This window comes from Wolffia australiana, chromosome 13 (genome assembly GCF_029677425.1).
Source record: "Wolffia australiana isolate 7733 chromosome 13, ASM2967742v1".
NCBI classification, from domain to species: Eukaryota; Viridiplantae; Streptophyta; class Magnoliopsida; order Alismatales; family Araceae; genus Wolffia; species Wolffia australiana.
Genome location: NC_135847.1, coordinates 3477407 through 3494000, shown reverse-complemented (window position 1 = coordinate 3494000; position 16594 = coordinate 3477407). Strand labels below are relative to the sequence as shown.

Below are 16594 nucleotides of genomic sequence, written 5' to 3'. Positions count from 1 at the left end.
GCGGACCGGCCAGATAGGCAGAAGCATATCCAAGGGTCAAAACGGACCAGAAACAGAAGTGATTTTAAAATATTTATTGTATATATTTTTAGTAAAAGCCATTATAGTTTACGTTTCTCGCCTCCCTTTTACTCCCCCTCGCCATTTATGCTCCAGCTTCTCGCCCCTGCTTGCGCGGCGAGAACCAATTGCAAGCTCGTCATTTATAAGACGTTTCTTCCAGACTTATTGGATGGTTTCTCCTTGGCTGAAGAAAGCCTCACAAAGGAAGATAGTGCGAGAGAAGGGAAGTAAGGCTCATTCATTACCAGCAGTCCAAAAGCTGGCTGGTTATGTCAACATAATCATCGTTGACTTTGACATTAAGCAGTTAACCCGGCTGGTTATGTCAACATAATCATTGTTGACTTTGACATTAAGCAGTCAACCTGGCTGGTTATGTCAACATAATCATTGGTGACTTTCAAAAAGATCGGACCGGAAGACATTGGACCGGAATGAATGATCTGACCAAAACCAGACAGAACTTTTAAGTAAAATGTAGGTCTTTGCTAAAAATCGGGACGGGACGGGACGGGACGGGGACAGTCTAACGCAAAGCCTACGTCAGCCCTAAACGGACGGTTGGGCCTTGAATTAGTGGGCCTTGCCAGTACGTCGGGCCGTCGCCTGGCAAGATGATGTTGCTTGCGGCAAAGGGCATCTTCTGATAGCGACACGTAGCCCTACCGGAACGTGACAGCCGTTGGATTGCGGTAACGGTAAGCGCGGTGAACAGCGATGTCCTCACTCACCGCCCACCCCACAGTCTCTTTTAACAGCGCGAGACTGAACCTTAGAAACTTGAGCGGTGACCCAACTCACTGGCTGGTTGCACGTGGAGAGATTCCATTGGCCGGGACCAGAGTAAAGTCCCGACAAACCTCTTTTGGAATTTCTTGGTATAAAAGTCAGTGAAAAATAAACATATTCCTAATAAAGTCACAATACTACTTTGTTAACTTAAAGTAAGCGTAATTTTGTAGGGATATTCGATTTAAAATTAAATACTCAGATTAGGAATTTGAAATAGATTATGTGAAAAAGGTTGCATTGTTTCTTTCTTTATTTAATATAAAAGTGTAAAATCTCTGTCGGACGAATCCATCCGTATAAAATAATTCTCAGGTTCTGACACATATTAAAAGGTTCAGGGTCTTCAGATTGCATTTTTTATTTTAAACTTTTTTGCGATTTGATTGGAGCGATGCATACTTGTCCTCGGACAAGGTAGTGAACAGTCTAGATTGATAAATAGTTCGCTCGGATAGATATACATCTCTAGAGATAGAGAGATAAAGGGATAAATAGATATAGGTGGACAGATAGATAAATGGACATTACAATTGATCTATAGATAGATAGATAAATATATAGGTTGAGGGATTTTATTGATATATAGATGGATGAATGGATAGATAGATAAATAGATAAGTTGAGGGGTAGATATATAGACGGATGGATGGATGGATGGATTGATAAATAGATAATTTGAGGGGTAGATATATAGATGGATGGATGGATGGAGGAATGTACAGACAATCGTACAGAGGTATAGATGGATAAATAGGTAGTTAAATATATGTACAAAGATAAATAGATATACAGGTAGATAGAACGATAAATAGATCAATGGATAACTGGATAAACAGATAGAGACATGTATATAGATGAAAAAAGTTAGAGAGACAGATAAATAGATACATGGATAAATAGTTTTTTATTGATAGATGATTTGATACATTCATAGAAAACAGACTTAGATGTTTGGTAAATAAATAGATAAATGGAAAGATAAATACACACAGAGATATGGAAAGACTCATAGATAAATGGATGGACAGAAATAAATAGATAGAGGGATGGATTGATAAATTGATAAATAGAGAGAGAGATAGTTTGTTTCTAATATAAAGGGGGGTTAAGAATATAAAATATATTTATATACAAAACGAACGGCAGTTCTAAAATCACGCCGAGTTCAACGCGTGTTCCCAGATCTTCTGGTTCTCAGCGTCCCCACCAACGAGCTCGCTGCCCTTTCCGCTCAATCTCAATCTCAATCTTATTCTCAATTTCAATCTCGATCTCAATTTCTATCAACTGTTCAGGGACAAAAATGCAGATCAATCCGGGGATCAGGCGTTGCGTGGCAATCACGCAATCCAAGAACAATCGAAGATGATGAGGACGGACTATAATCGGTTCTTTGATTGCCTGTTGATCGTTCTTCGGATCTGGCTTTGAGGTGCTGATGGCGTCGAGGGAGAAGAAATCAAGCGCATCGGGAGTGCAGAAGACGGCCGCCAGCTCGCCGTCTTCCACCACGACGTCGTCCTCGAGGCTGGCGCCGGATGCCGCGGCGACGGATTGCCAGAGCTCCCCGGCCTCATCCTCGGCTTGGAGTAGGCCTCAGCGCTTTGTGCCCGACAATGTGGCTCAGGATGTTGAGAAATCCATGGAAAATATCACTGTTACCGTGCGGTTTCGTCCTCTGAGGTCCTCATTCTCATCCTCGATTGTTTTTCATGTTTGGGAAAAGCGATTTGTTCGAACTGACGGGGGTTTTTTTTTTTTTTGGGGATCGGCAGCCCGAGGGAGATTAGAAATGGGGACGAGATCTCTTGGTATGCAGATGGCGATACTATTGTTAGGAATGAGCATAATCCTTCGGTGGCATATGCCTACGGTATGCAGTAGTATTTTTTGATTTTAATATCCTGCTGGTTTACTTCGGCGTGCTGTTCAAAGCAATCAATTTCCACCAAATTTGGGGGTGAAAGTTTCGGAATTGATTGCGATTGTAACAAATCTGATATGCTGGAGTTTCAGTAATTATGGCTGAATATCATCTTGAGGAGAATGGTTTGGTATATTAAGACCACGAGCTTCAGAGAAAAAGCTCAGTACGTTTTGGGATTTAGTAAACGACAAATCATTAGGAGATTTCTTGAATGTGAGATCTTCGAGATACGCCTGAAATTATGGTCTGTTTATCACTTTTAAGAAGATTTCTGCGGTTGTGCATTTCCACGCACATTCTCCAGTCATTGCATACTCTCATGCTCTTTGGGCGCGTAGTTTGATTCCAGCCTATTCATTGAAGAATGACGGTGTTCAACTGCTTGAAGGATGTATTTAACCAAGGAAAAAAAACAAAAATGACTCGTTCCTATTGCTAAACTATGAAGTGTTGTCTGCAAAACTTTGAATGGACAGATAGAATAGTGATTTAGTCATGGCTTGCAAATAATAATCGTTTAAATGCTCTTTAGACTATTTTTTAGGTTGGCATGCGAGAAACTTTGAGAAATTCAATGTTAACGCTCTGACTTGGGCATCAAATGTAATTTTGCCATTCAATCGGACGAACGCATCATATACTAACGCATGTTTATTTCGATAAGGAAGAGAAGAGAAAAAAAACAAAAATGACTCATCTATCTTTATCATTTTTAAAGTTTCCTCTCTTGTCAGAATAGTCATGCATTCCTATCCAGGAATCTGGACCTTACACTCCTCAATATCAAAGATTCAGTGGACGTATGTTTCAAAAAAAAGAGATTCAGAGGATGTGGAAGTTTACACAACATGCGTGTACCGATGCGGGTTTCTTATGATGACGAATGGAAGAAAGATAGGTCTAAAATTTTTTGAAAGCTCACTCTGTTGTTGAAGTCATGGGTTACTAACCATCAATCTCGAGCATAGACTATTCGAATCAAAAGAAGCAGCAAATGTGGAAGTTCACCCAACATGCTGGTCCAGTTTGTGCATGGCAAATTGTCCTCTTTGTTCATTGGCGATACGAATTTTGCTAACTTATCCTGATACTATTTCTTCTCCGTTCATATCTGTTTTCATGAAGTGGTGCGCCATTAGTCATCTTTTCTGCATCAGTGTCTGCTGTTTTTTCTTTAATCATTTTTTAATTGTTGATGTGTTTTTGATACTCAGATCGAGTTTTCGGGCCAACTACAACAACTCGACATGTGTACGATATTGCTGCTCAACATGTCGTTAGTAGTGCTATGGAGGGAATTAACGGTAATCTATCTGCCATCTATTTTATGCATCACTTATTTTGCTGGCGTAGAGGTTCTTTTCAAACCAAACTATTTAAGATTAGTATATGCCTTGACAGCTATTTCATTTTGTTTTCTAATAAATTCGATTTAATGGACAGGGCACAACAAACCTAGACTATTGTTATCCATGAGTTTTCTTATTTTTCCAATATTTTTTTATTTTTTCAAGATAGTGATTGGTCTTCCCAGGATACAACATTGGGCAGGTAAAGATTAAGGGGGGGGTGTAGGAATGAGCGGGAAGAAAGATCTCTCAAATAGGTCGAATACAAATTTGAGCCACAAAGTTGTGAGCTCTGAGCAGCTTGATATGAACCTGCTAACATCCTATTGAGAATCAAGGAAATAGGGAAGATGCCGAAGGAGCTCAAGACCTGCTGAATTTGGCATCTGGATCCCCCGACCAAGAACTTCTGCATTCAGAAGGTCTGGCCTTACGGCAGCCAGATGCTTCATGGTCATGTCAAAATAACCTCAAACAATCATTCCTCATTCTTAGACCAGATGCATCAGGGGTATTCTTGAACTTAGCAAGAATCTATCACAACCCCCGAGGTCTAGTATATGCCTACTTTCTCTCTTATTCCTTTTTACGGTATTTATGCAGCACGTGAGTCCCACGTGCTGCACACAATTTGATGTTGTCGTAGCTATTATTCCTGAACATTGTAGCTGTACCAGGATGTCAGTAATCCAGGCCACTACACTCCTTGTAAATTAATTCAATTCATAGTAGTAAAACGAGCCATTTTTATATTCTCTATTCGTTTCTCCTCTTCCTCGATCCAGCATCAATTCACACTTTTCATTCTGAATCCCATTCTTTTTACTTGATATAACCTAACAGTCTAATCGGGTTGTCTATCAGACTCTTCCACGACCATTTTTGCGTACTTATTTATTTTTTCCATATCAGCCTTTGCTGTTGGATGAATTTGAGATTTCTGTATGTAAACATGCTTCTAGTGCAGAGAACTGCCTATTTTTTATCTGACGCACAATTTCTTAGAACTGCCTATTTTTTTATTCCAAGGCATTTGATAAACTGGAGGAGAATGACCTATCAAAAAAATTTGGGCTATTTTAAGCAAATTTGTAATTACGCAGATGGAATGGATTGAATGCAGTTGAGTTTTACCTTCAAGATTATGGTCTAGGGCTGTGGAGCTCTGGCCCTCAATCCAATTTTTCTCTAATCTCCTCTCCAATCTCACATATACTGACACAGAGGTCAAACTTAAGCCTGCGACATCCAGTTGTGTTTATAAGAACTGAAAAACGCTCATGTTCCTTTCATATTTTCTGTGTTTAATTATCAAAAAAAAAAATTCCTGTGTTTGCTACCTTTACATGTAGTCCTCTGCTGAAGGGTATTGGGCATTGTAGTTATTCGAGTTTTATATTTAATGCTTTCAAAAATTTTGATTCTGATGTTAACATCCCATTTTAGGAACGATATTTGCTTACGGTGTCACTAGCAGTGGGAAGACCCACACAATGCATGTGAGTTATTTTATCCGTCTTCATTTTTCATATTTGATCAATCATCTAGCAGTGCTGACATACTTGTCTGGTGACAGTCTCCTAGTGTCTACTACACTAATACTAGTCCGAATTAAAACTTATTCAGTATGCTTGCTTAGTGGCATAGACACCCTACATTTCACTCTGTTAAAGCCAGACTGAATTGAAACATAGTAGTATGATTTATGTTGAGACCTTCGAACTAACACTCACAATGCAACTCAAACTCTGTTCCAACCAAGTTTGATGTCCAGTACTGAAGGGGAAACCGAAGGGAAATAGAGGGGAACGAGAAAGGAAAGGGGTAGGAGCACGGCCGCTCCCCTTGTCGCCAGGAGACTCGGCTGCACGATCGACGGTAGCTGAAGAGAACCAAGGAAGAGAGAGGAGTTAGGGTCAGGAAAGGGTGAGAGGAAAGGGAGATGACTCACAGGAGGTTTTCTGATGCCTCCTTCAGCTCCTCAGGCCTCCTTTCTTATGACTCGTGGTACATCCACGAGTCAGAACGCCTGTTGGTTGGGGCCCGAAACGGCCCCCAGTGGAGTCGAAACATCAGGGGGCCGTTTCGACTTCCGTCTCCGATAAACTCTTAGCAGGGTCTTAACAATTTATTTCATTACATTGAAGCACAGCATCATGCTTAAAGATGAAGGCTTGCGTATATGCTAGAAGCTATAGCTTTTAGCCCAGTTGGTAAGCGCTTGAATCTGACACATTATTATCAAGGCCGTATATTTATTCATTTATTTTTCACCTATTTCTGTTTTAGAGTAATAGAATGAGGGCAACAGTAGGTAAGGGAAAAAAGCACTATACTCTTCGAATATTTCTTGTTGCACAATATTTGCTTAGAGCCTTTTCTGGAGCACATCACAAGCCTCTTTACACTGATATTTTTATTATTTCATACTACCTGAGCAATTATGAATTGCGGAAAGTACCTGAGATCTTGTGCTTAGGAGAAAATTTGCATCTTCGTGCGGAAATTTTGTTGCTCTGCAGTCTAGAAATATTTGAGGACCGCCAGTTTTATTTGATTTGGCAAACACAATATTTTTTTCTTCCGTTATTTACCTGTCTAGAAATCCCAGTCTTTCCTTTCCCGTCTGTTGTTTCCTCTCCATCGAAACACGGTCTTTGCTGTACATGATAGGGTCAGCTATGTGGAGTTTTGTGGCTTCATCTGAGTAGCTAAACCTGATTTCGTCGCTGGGGAAGTCCCAAATTCGTTGGAAAGCAATCAGGGTTCTTCAAGTATTTTATATTTCAATCCTACGCGGCACTTTTTATTGATTCTTAAAATCTTTGAACGATCATACAGTTACTCTCCAAATACTGGTTGCAGTAAAATATAACAAAGAAATTTGTTTAGTCTTTTCACTTATTAAATCACACACTTTGTTTCTTTAGTCTTTTCTGTTTGTAGGTCTGAATGTTTGATTAGTCACCTTTGTTTTTGTTTAAGGGCCTAGGTGTTTTTTCTTTTTTTGAAGGAAATAGGAAAGACCACCCGAAAACTGTGGTCAACCTGAGCTGTTTTTATTTCTATTCAAAACTAAAAATCTTCCTTCCTTTGTTGCAATATTCCTCAGGGAGATCAAAGATCGCCTGGAATCATTCCTCTTGCTGTAAAAGATGCGTTCGGCATCATTCAAGAAGTAATGTTCTTCATTTTCTGGTTTGTTACATTTTCCTATGAAGGTTACATTGACTTCGTTGCTTCCTAACTCCGTTTCAATTTGCAGACTCCAAGTCGGGAATTCTTACTTCGTGTCTCTTATCTGGAAATATACAATGAGGTAGGCAACTCACTCTGCTGCAGTTGTTTTCCCAATTGACATCTTTTTATATCGTTTTACTTGCACATGATTCGGACCCTTGTGAAGCGTCATGAAACTTTATGCAGTTTTCACGTGTTATTTATTTTAAAATACTTTTATTGTAAGCCATATTTCGTCTTCTGGATTTTCTCCCTTATAATTTATCCCTTTCATTTTTGTTCCCCATTGTTTATGGTATGATGAATCTGAACTCTTAGCCATGAATTACTGCAATCGTGTGAACGTAGTAATGCCTCTAGAACAAGCTTCCTGTGGCTATGAATTGTGGCAAAGATGAGAAATGACTTTCTTGAGACCTTTATCCGCCACCATTACAGGATTTCGTTTCTTTTGTTTTTGAAAGATAGGAGTTGGTTTTCTTGGTTTTTACGTGCTCGTTTGAATTTGGATGAAACCCTCATCATTTTGTGAAAACTAAATAGAAGTAATGCAGTGTGCTTTGATCCTGGACACTCCTGGGGGCAGTCTTGTATTTGACCATCAGGGCATTTATGTCTTTCCCTTCTCATGTTTCCTTTAAATAGCACAGCCCTCCCTTGAGGACAGCCAGAAAATCTTCTGCTATTGGAAGCTCTTGTCTCTTCTCCCTTGTAAGTCCAAGCTCCGTCTCTTCCGCTATGATCTTCATCCTCATGATCGTCTTTTCTCACCACATCTTTAGGGTGGATTGTCCCTGGTTAATCCCGTTCTCCTCTCCATATGGGGAGCTCTCTCGCTCATCTCCCTCTTGACCCCTTTCCATCTCTTTCAAATCAAGGTTACTGGTATTGGAATTACACAGAAGATGATACGACCAGCATGGTACGTATCACAGTACCGGAGAATGAAATGCAATTGTCAGCTGACGTCTCTCTCTCTCTCTCTCTCTCTCTTTCTTATATTTCTCTCTATTGTTAATCTATAGTGGGCCTGTACGAGTTAAGCCCATTATCTAGAAAGTTCTAATTCTAGAACTCTCATGTAATTTCTGGATACCAAAACCCTATAAAAGGGGTAGGGCCCATTGTTGTAAACAAGACGCCATTTTTGGAAAAGTGCTATTTTGTCTTCTATTCCAAAACAGCAATAAATAAATTTTTTTTTGAACTATACAATAAATAAATATTTATTGTTATATCCCAAGTTTTCAACCGTCTCTCCCAAAAATGTCGCATCCTATCTAGATGCTTGTACTTATTTAGGTCAATGAAGCTACTAGCCTCCTTGGTTTGACCAAACGAAATGAAGATTTGGTATATTCACTGGCTCTTCTGATAAAATCCTGTTGGGATCTATCAAGTAATATTTGCGGTATGCTGAATGATTGTATGAATCAAACAAGAATGAGAACCACTGTTGTCTGTCAGACCTCCTCAAGAATTGTCGCCAAGAAGATGATAGCAAGCTGTATTGATCATTGACAACAACACAGTTCACTTCAGACAGCAGAAACAATCCAGATCGGCTCTCCTCAGAATCAGGAAAGGTCTCCTTGATAGTCCAAACCCGTGAGATAACAGAATTCTTTATTCCTCTATGACCCGATGTCTCTCCTTTTCTAGGACTTAATTTCCCTGGTCAAAGCCCTTTGACAAGCCCTGTCAATGCCTGGTCAAAGTTGTTTGACCACACTTGTGGCCTCTTGAGTCTTTTTAGCACGCTTCTTGTTTTTTGAAAAATGATTGAAAGAGGCTGGTCACCTGACAACACGGTAACCACCCAAAGTACTCATGTATACCCCTAAAGCTCTACCCATACATGATATCTGAAAGGGCCTATGGAGTTTCCTATTATCTTCTCTAAACTCATTCCTGCATTTGGCATGTTCATGTTGGCTTCCTTAATTCTGAACGGTTATTCTGGTAATCAATAACATTTCGTTCTGTAGAGCGATTTTTTATCATGAATTTATGGTGGCATTCTGTCTTTCTCTTTATCTTCCCATTATATCTACTCAACTGGACAATATTTCCTCATAAGATCTCATCCTGCTGACACTATCTTATTACTGGAGACTGTATTCTTCTCTAATGTTTGTATGGAATGTGGCGATGATTTTTTTCAAAATACTGTGTGACTGGTGAATAAAGACGCAGTTAAGATGTGATGTGTCTTCTTAAGGGCTTTTTTTTTGGAACGTTTACTTTCATCTATGTGATAGAACAGTTAATCATTGCCATATTTTCATATTTTCTTATTCATATTTTATCTCAGGTCGTGAATGACCTTTTGAATCCAGCGGCCCAAAATTTGAGGATCAGGGAAGACCATCAGGTTTCTCTTCTTAATCATCATTAATCCATGGTGTTATGTCATCGTGATGTTCCTTTTATTTAATTTTATCTAATTAATTATTTCAAAATGTTTTAGTTCTTTATGTATGCGTGGTTCACACATGACAAATATTATAGGCCTACCACCTTTGACTGGCTGTGCAGATTTATGCATTCAATATATTCTGAACATACATAATGTTTGAAGGGCCATCCCCTGCATTTTGCGAATAAGTCAGAGGAATTTTGGTGGTCAACTCAATTATTTGTGGTTCTTGAACCTTCAACTTTTGATGAATTAATTCGATATCATCTACAGTCGTGCAAAATTCGTTTATTATTTGAATCAGTAAGGATATTAGAAGTACATGAATGCCTAAAATCTCATTACCCTCTATAGAAACCCAGCGAGGAGGAGGAATGTGTTGAGGAAGAAAACTCCGAATTTCACATTAGGTTATCGTTGTTCCCTAACGGGAGTACATATTGTTAGTGATAGACTATCCCTCATGGGCTAATGGGCCCTATTCTATAAGCCCGTTAGCCCTATTATCCTCTCTCCCTCTTAGGGTACATATACCCTTACATGTACTCTGTTCAAGTTATGTCATTATCTTCTTCTTCTCTTCCCCAACATGGTATCAGAGCTCCAGAGCTCCTTCCCTAGGGTTTGACATCGCCCACCTACAGCCGCCGCGCATGCACAGCAGCCGCAGCCCGCAGCCGCCGTGCACGCACAACAGCCGCAGCCCGCAGCCGCCGCGCACGCTCAGCAGCCGCAGCCCGAAGCCGTCGCGCACGCACAGCAGCCGCAGCCGCAGCACTACCGTAGCAGCGCCGTAACAGCACCATGCCGTTCACCGAGACCGACTTCCTGGAGAAGCCACTGTCCTACAAGGTGGCTCATCCGCTTCCGTCGGTCTGCGAGACGACACTCTTACGGGGCCCGAATCTACTCCTGTGGATGCGCTTCGTCGAGACCACCTTGAAGGCGCGCCAGCTCTTCAAGCATTGCACTGAAGAACCCCTTACCATCGACCACCCACATTATGCAGCGTGGGACGTTGAGGACCAGTTCATCCTCGGCTGGATGTATGCGTACACCCTGGCTCCAGATTTCCGCGACCGTCTTCCGCATCAGAAAACGGTGAAAGGCTTCTGGGATTAGGTGCGTTCTTTCTGTGGCCGGGAAAGCGACTGGTGGCGTCTTTATTCCCTTGCAAGTCAGGCCAGCAATCACCGTCAGGGGACGTTGACGATCTCTGAATATGCACTTGCCCACAAGAAGATGTGGGATGAAGTGGATTACTACCTACCGCCCGACGATCCGACGTCCAAGACGTTCCAGAATGTGCTTCTTCTGCGGATCATGGGCTTCCTCAATGGCCTGAACCGCGAGTATGATGACGTACGTCGTCGTGCCTTGCACCGCAAGGAAGGTCCTCCTGCCCTCGAGGAGTTGGTGAAGGAGCTTCAAGAAGAGGAAAGCCACTTCCTCCATGGGACTCCCTCCTCCGGCCCCCCGGGTGAGTCGACCGCACTACTTTCTGCCCTCCCTTCAGGCGGCAAGGCACCGTCGATCCTCCCTACGCCCACCTCCGCCGCTCCTCCAGCTGGGACGACGATTTGCTCGTATTGCGGCAAACCGGGCCACGGGAAGAACAAGTGCAAGAAGCGCCTGAATGACTGGCGAAAGAAGAAAGAGGCCGCAGAAGGCAAGGCCATGGTGGCCCATTCTGATTCCTCCTCCGCCAGCCCCTCCGCAGTGACTATGGACCAGCTTCAGGCAGATTTGGCCCGCCTCCGTTACCAGATGGCTGCCCTGCAGAATCCGTCCACGGCCTACTTGGCGGCTTTGGTGCGTCTTCCTTCCTTCATCTTCAGATGCATGGTACTGTGGCCATACGGCCTTCCACTCACCTGTCGTCTCCGATACAACTTGGGTCCTTGATTCGGGGTTACGAACACATGACCCGAGCAATGCCCGGTTTGTATCATATGAGCGGCATCGGGTGGCCGCACTGTCCTCACGGCTGGGGTGGGCGTCTCCGTGTGGCCGGAATCGGGCAGTCTATGTGGGCGGCCTCGGTGTGGTCCACAACGTTCTCCATGTCCCTGACCTGCGGGCGTGCTTATGTCTCCATGGCGCTTAGTTGATGCTATCTCCTGCTCCTTCCACCTACAACCTGACGGCATGTTTCTGTCTGACAAGGTGGGCCGGACTACACCGATTAGGCGGGAGAACAGACTGCTGATGCTGGACGATGGAGGCCGCTCCCAGTGCTTCATGGTGCACCGGACTCTTCTCTCGGTGGCTGAGCAGCGTCGGGGACGCCTTCTGATGGAGCATCAGCGACTTGGACACCCACCTTTCGCCACTTTACAGCGTCTTTTTCCCTCGTTGTGTTCGGGCGTAGACCTTAAGACTATGCTTTGTGAACCTTGTCAGTTAGCCAAGCACCGCAGATCCTCCTTTACTTCATCCTCGTCTCACACATCGACCCCGCTGTTCCGAGTCCACAGTGATGTTTGGGGGCCGGCACCGCAGATCAGTCTGAAAGGGCACCGCTACTTTCTACTCTTTGTGGACGAAGCTACCTGCTATACGTGGGTCTACCTCCTGACTGCGAAGTCGGAGGTTGCGCAGAATGTTCGACACTTTTGCGCCATGGTACAGACACAGTTTGGTCGAGGCATCCAGCGTTTTCGTTCCGACAATGCTCGGGACTTCTTCAACGCTGACCTCGCCTCCTTCTTTGCCGACCGGGGCATCCTCAACGAGTCCTCTTATGTGGCCACGCCCGAGCAGAATGGCATGGCTGAACGTCGCATCGGCTATGTTACCTCGACGGCGCGGACATTGCTGTTGGACTCCAAGGCGCCGGGGCGTTATTGGGGAGAGGCGGTTTTGACGAGTACTCAACTGTATCCCCACCCCACTCCTGGAGTTCTCCAGCCCTTTGGACCGGATGACTTTGGCATTCCCGAATGCTTCTTTGCGGACGGGACTCTTGCCTCGTATCTTCGGCTGCACCACCTACATCCATGATACTTCTCCCACACGCATGAAGTTTGATGCACGCGCACTCCGGTGTGTGTTTGTGGGTTACTCTTCCCTCCAAAAAGGGTACCGGTGCTATCATCCGCCTTCTCAGTGGTTCTTCATCTCGGCAATCGTCACCTTTGCCGAGCATGAACCCTATTTTGGGGACTACTCTACCTCATCACGCCTTCCGCTGGATGAGGCTCCCTCGGCCCCCCCCTTGGGGCCAAGTCCGATCGTGGAGTCCACCACTCCCACTGCACCCTCACTTCCGGATCTTTCTCCCCTTGATTCCTCTTCCTCACTTCCTCCTGCGGGGTCCTTGGACGTGTCCTCTACCTCTTCTTCGTTACCTGCCCTTCCCCTTTCGGCAGCTCTCCCTCTCCCATTGGTCTCCGTTCCTCCTTCCGGCCCCCTATCCTTGTCAAACCCCGGTGCGTCACCCTCCTCCTCTCTCGACGACCAACCCTCGTCACCCCCCCCTCCCGGTCTACCCTCGCCCTCCGGTGAGTCTCCTACGACTCCCGATGTGTCGTCTACTGCTCCTCCCGGGGAGTCCCCCATTGCTTCCGCTTCTTCTCCTATCGATGGTGACGATCAGTTGGGGTGGCCTATTGCTCTACGGAAAGGGGTCCGTCAGTGCACTAAGGCCCCCCTCTACCCTCTCTCTCATTACCTCTCCTTTGACCGGCTGAGTCCTCCCTACCGGTTGTTCCTCACCCGCATCGAGTCGGATCCCGTTCCTCGGCGCAGCGATGCTATCGCTTCTCCCCATTGGAAAGCGGCGATGGACGAGGAGATGCAGTCTCTCCTCAAGAACCACACGTGGGACGTCGTTCCACTACCTCCGGGCAAGAGGGTAGTGGACTGCAAGTGGATTCATGCCAAGAAGCATCATGCGGACGGTACTCTCGAACGCCTCAAGTCTCGGCTTGTGGCTCGGGGGTTCACTCAGTCCTATGGCGTGGACTACTTCGAGACGTTCTCTCCCGTGGCGAAGATGGAGACTGTCCGGCTTCTTCTGGCGCTTGCAGCGCACTTCCACTGGGCCATCCGCCAGTTCAACGTCAAGAACGCCTTCTTGCACGGCGACTTGACGGAGGAGGTGTACATGCAGCAACCCCCGGGCTACTCACTCGACCCCCCCGGTCACGTGTGCCGACTGCGGAAGTCCCTCTATGGACTCAAGTAGTCCCCGCGCATGTGGTTTGGGAGGTTCTCCTCTGTTCTGAAGACCGAAGGGTACACTCAGAGCAATGGAGATGCCTCTCTCTTCTTCCGTCACCGCCCGAACGGTGTCTCCATTCTTGCCGTGTACGTCGACGACATCCTTATCACGGGATCTGATGCTGCCGAAGCTGTCCGCCTCAGCACTGCCTTGGCTAAGGAGTTTGAGATCAAGGCTCTAGGCCTTCTTCGCTACTTCCTTGGTCTTGAGGTAGCCTACTCCCCCCGTGGGATCTTCGTCTCGCAGCAGAAATACGCCGTCGACTTACTGGCACTGACAGGGATGACTGATTGTGCGCCGGTGAGCACTCCCATTGATCCCAACGTGAAGTTGGGCAAAGGGAAGATTCGCGCTGGCGAATTCCCACGGTATCAGCAGGTGGTTGGGAAGCTCCTCTACTTGACGCACACTCGGCCCGACATCGCCTTCGCCGTCAACCTGCTCAGTCAGTTTATGCACTCCCCACGGGAGATTCACCATCAGGTCGCCCACCGGGTCCTTGCGTACCTGAAGGGCTGCCCTAGAAAGGGCCTGCTCTTCCCTCGCAGCACTGACCAGACAGTGAAAGTCTAGACTGATGCTGACTTTGCAGGCTCCGTTGTGGATCATCGGTCTACCACGGGCTACTGCACGCTTGTTTTTGGCAGTCGTCAGCTGGAAAAGTAGCAAGCAGGACAAAGTCTCCCGCTCTAGCGCGAAGCTGAGTACCGCGCACTCGCCGATGGGGCCTCTGAGGCCAGTGGATTTACGGCATCCTTCACGATCTTGGCGTGGAGTATGCTGGCGATTCACTTCTTCTGCGACAACAAGTCGACGATCGCGTTGGCCAAGAACCCTGGACAACAAGGCGCATCAAGCACATGGAGCGCAACCGCTACTTCTTCAAGGAGCGAGTTGTGAAGGATCTTTGACCTGGACTTTGTTGCATCCGCCGACCAGGCAGCAGACGTCCTACCAAGGACTCTCCGCCCTCTTCTTCAACGTGCCGTCTCAAGCTCGGTATGGAAGATATCCATACTTAAACTGCGGGGTATTAGTGATGGACTATCCCTCATGGGCTAATGGGCCCTATTCTATAAGCCCATTAGCCCTATTATCCTCTCTCCCTCTTAGGGTACATATACCCTTACATGTACTCTGTTCAAGTTATGTCATTATCTTCTTCTTCTCTTCCCCAACACATATTGAGAGAGCAGAGGTAGAGAGGGAAACACAGGGGTACAAAAGGAAATAAAAATGGGAACAACAATATATATATATTCAACAGTCCCCCTCAAACTGGCGAGTGGATATCATCCATGCCCAGTTTGCCGCACAATTCTTAGAAACGCGCAGCGGACAAGCCCTTGGTAAAGATATCAGTCAACTGCTGGGCGGAGGGGACATGTGATATGTAAAATTGTCGGGACTTGAGTGTCTCTTTGATGAAGTGGCGGTCCACTTCGACATGTTTCGTACGATCATGTTGTACCGGATCATGGGCGATGCTGATAGCCGACTTGTTATCACAAAAAAGTTGAGTAGGTTGACCACACGACAGCTTCAACTCTGTGAGAAGATTGGTGATCCACAATGCCTCGCATATGCCTTGCGCTAGAGCACGAAACTCGGCCTCAGCACTGGAGTGGGAGACAACAGATTGTTTCTTGCTCCGCCATGTGATAATATTCCCCCCAAGGAACGTGCAGTAACCCGTGGTAGAGCGAGGATCAACATGAGAGCCAGCATAATCCGCATCAGTATAGACATCTAACTGAAGGCCACCTTTACGCTTGAATTGAAGACCGAGACCAACGGTACCTTTGAGATAACGAAGTACACGGTTGACAGCATGCATATGACAAGCCTTTGGTGAATGCATAAATTGTCTTAAGACGCCAACAGCATAAGTAATGTCCGGACGGGTGTGAGTGAGATAGAGTAGTTTCCCCACCAAGTGTTGATACCGTCCTTGATCGACAGCCTCTTCGTGATCCCCTAGAGAGAGCCGATGGTTTGCCTCAATGGGAGTAGGAAGAGGTTGAGAGTCCACCTTGCCAAGTTCTTGAAGAAGGTCAGTAATATATTTCCGTTGGCATAGAAAAATCCCAGTCGAAGAGTAGGCGACTTCAATGCCAAGAAAGTATCGGAGTACACCAAGATGCTTAATATCAAACTCACTAGCAAATAAGTTGCCAATTGAGCAGCGGCCTGTGAATCATTCCCCGTAACAATAATGTCATCCACGTACACGAGAAGGATGGTGACTCCCCCGGACGTGGAATGACGGTAAAAAAAGGTATGGTCACCATTGCATTGAGAATAACCAAAGGAGGTCATAGAGAGCGTAAAGCGGCCAAACCAAGCCCGAGGAGATTGCTTCAAGCCATAAAGTGCCTTCTTGAGACGACACACCAAGGGAGGTGCCGAAGGAGGGGCTACATATCCAGGAGGCAGGGACATATAAATTTCCTCATGGAGGTCGCCGTGAAGAAAGGCATTCTTGACATCGAATTGCTGAAGAGGCCAATTGTGGTGGGCCGCAAGAGCGAGAAGAAGACGAACCATGTTCATCTTTGCCACGGGAGCAAATGTCTCTA

The 16594-nt window shown here is 45.4% G+C and overlaps 1 protein-coding gene across 1 annotated transcript in view; it reads left to right on the top strand.

The window, feature by feature from the left end:
* Positions 1-1990: 1990 nt before the first annotated feature.
* The window catches only part of LOC144710865 (kinesin-like protein KIN-7D, chloroplastic), a 48020-nt gene continuing 33416 nt past the window's right edge, over positions 1991-16594 (top strand). Inside the window, exons 1-7 of the mRNA XM_078584698.1 lie at positions 1991-2538; positions 2631-2728; positions 3997-4086; positions 5578-5630; positions 7244-7309; positions 7397-7450; positions 9686-9745. Coding sequence (XP_078440824.1) covers positions 2294-2538; positions 2631-2728; positions 3997-4086; positions 5578-5630; positions 7244-7309; positions 7397-7450; positions 9686-9745 — 666 coding nt within the window. The 5' untranslated portion in view covers positions 1991-2293. The remainder of the gene's footprint in view (positions 2539-2630; positions 2729-3996; positions 4087-5577; positions 5631-7243; positions 7310-7396; positions 7451-9685; positions 9746-16594) is intronic.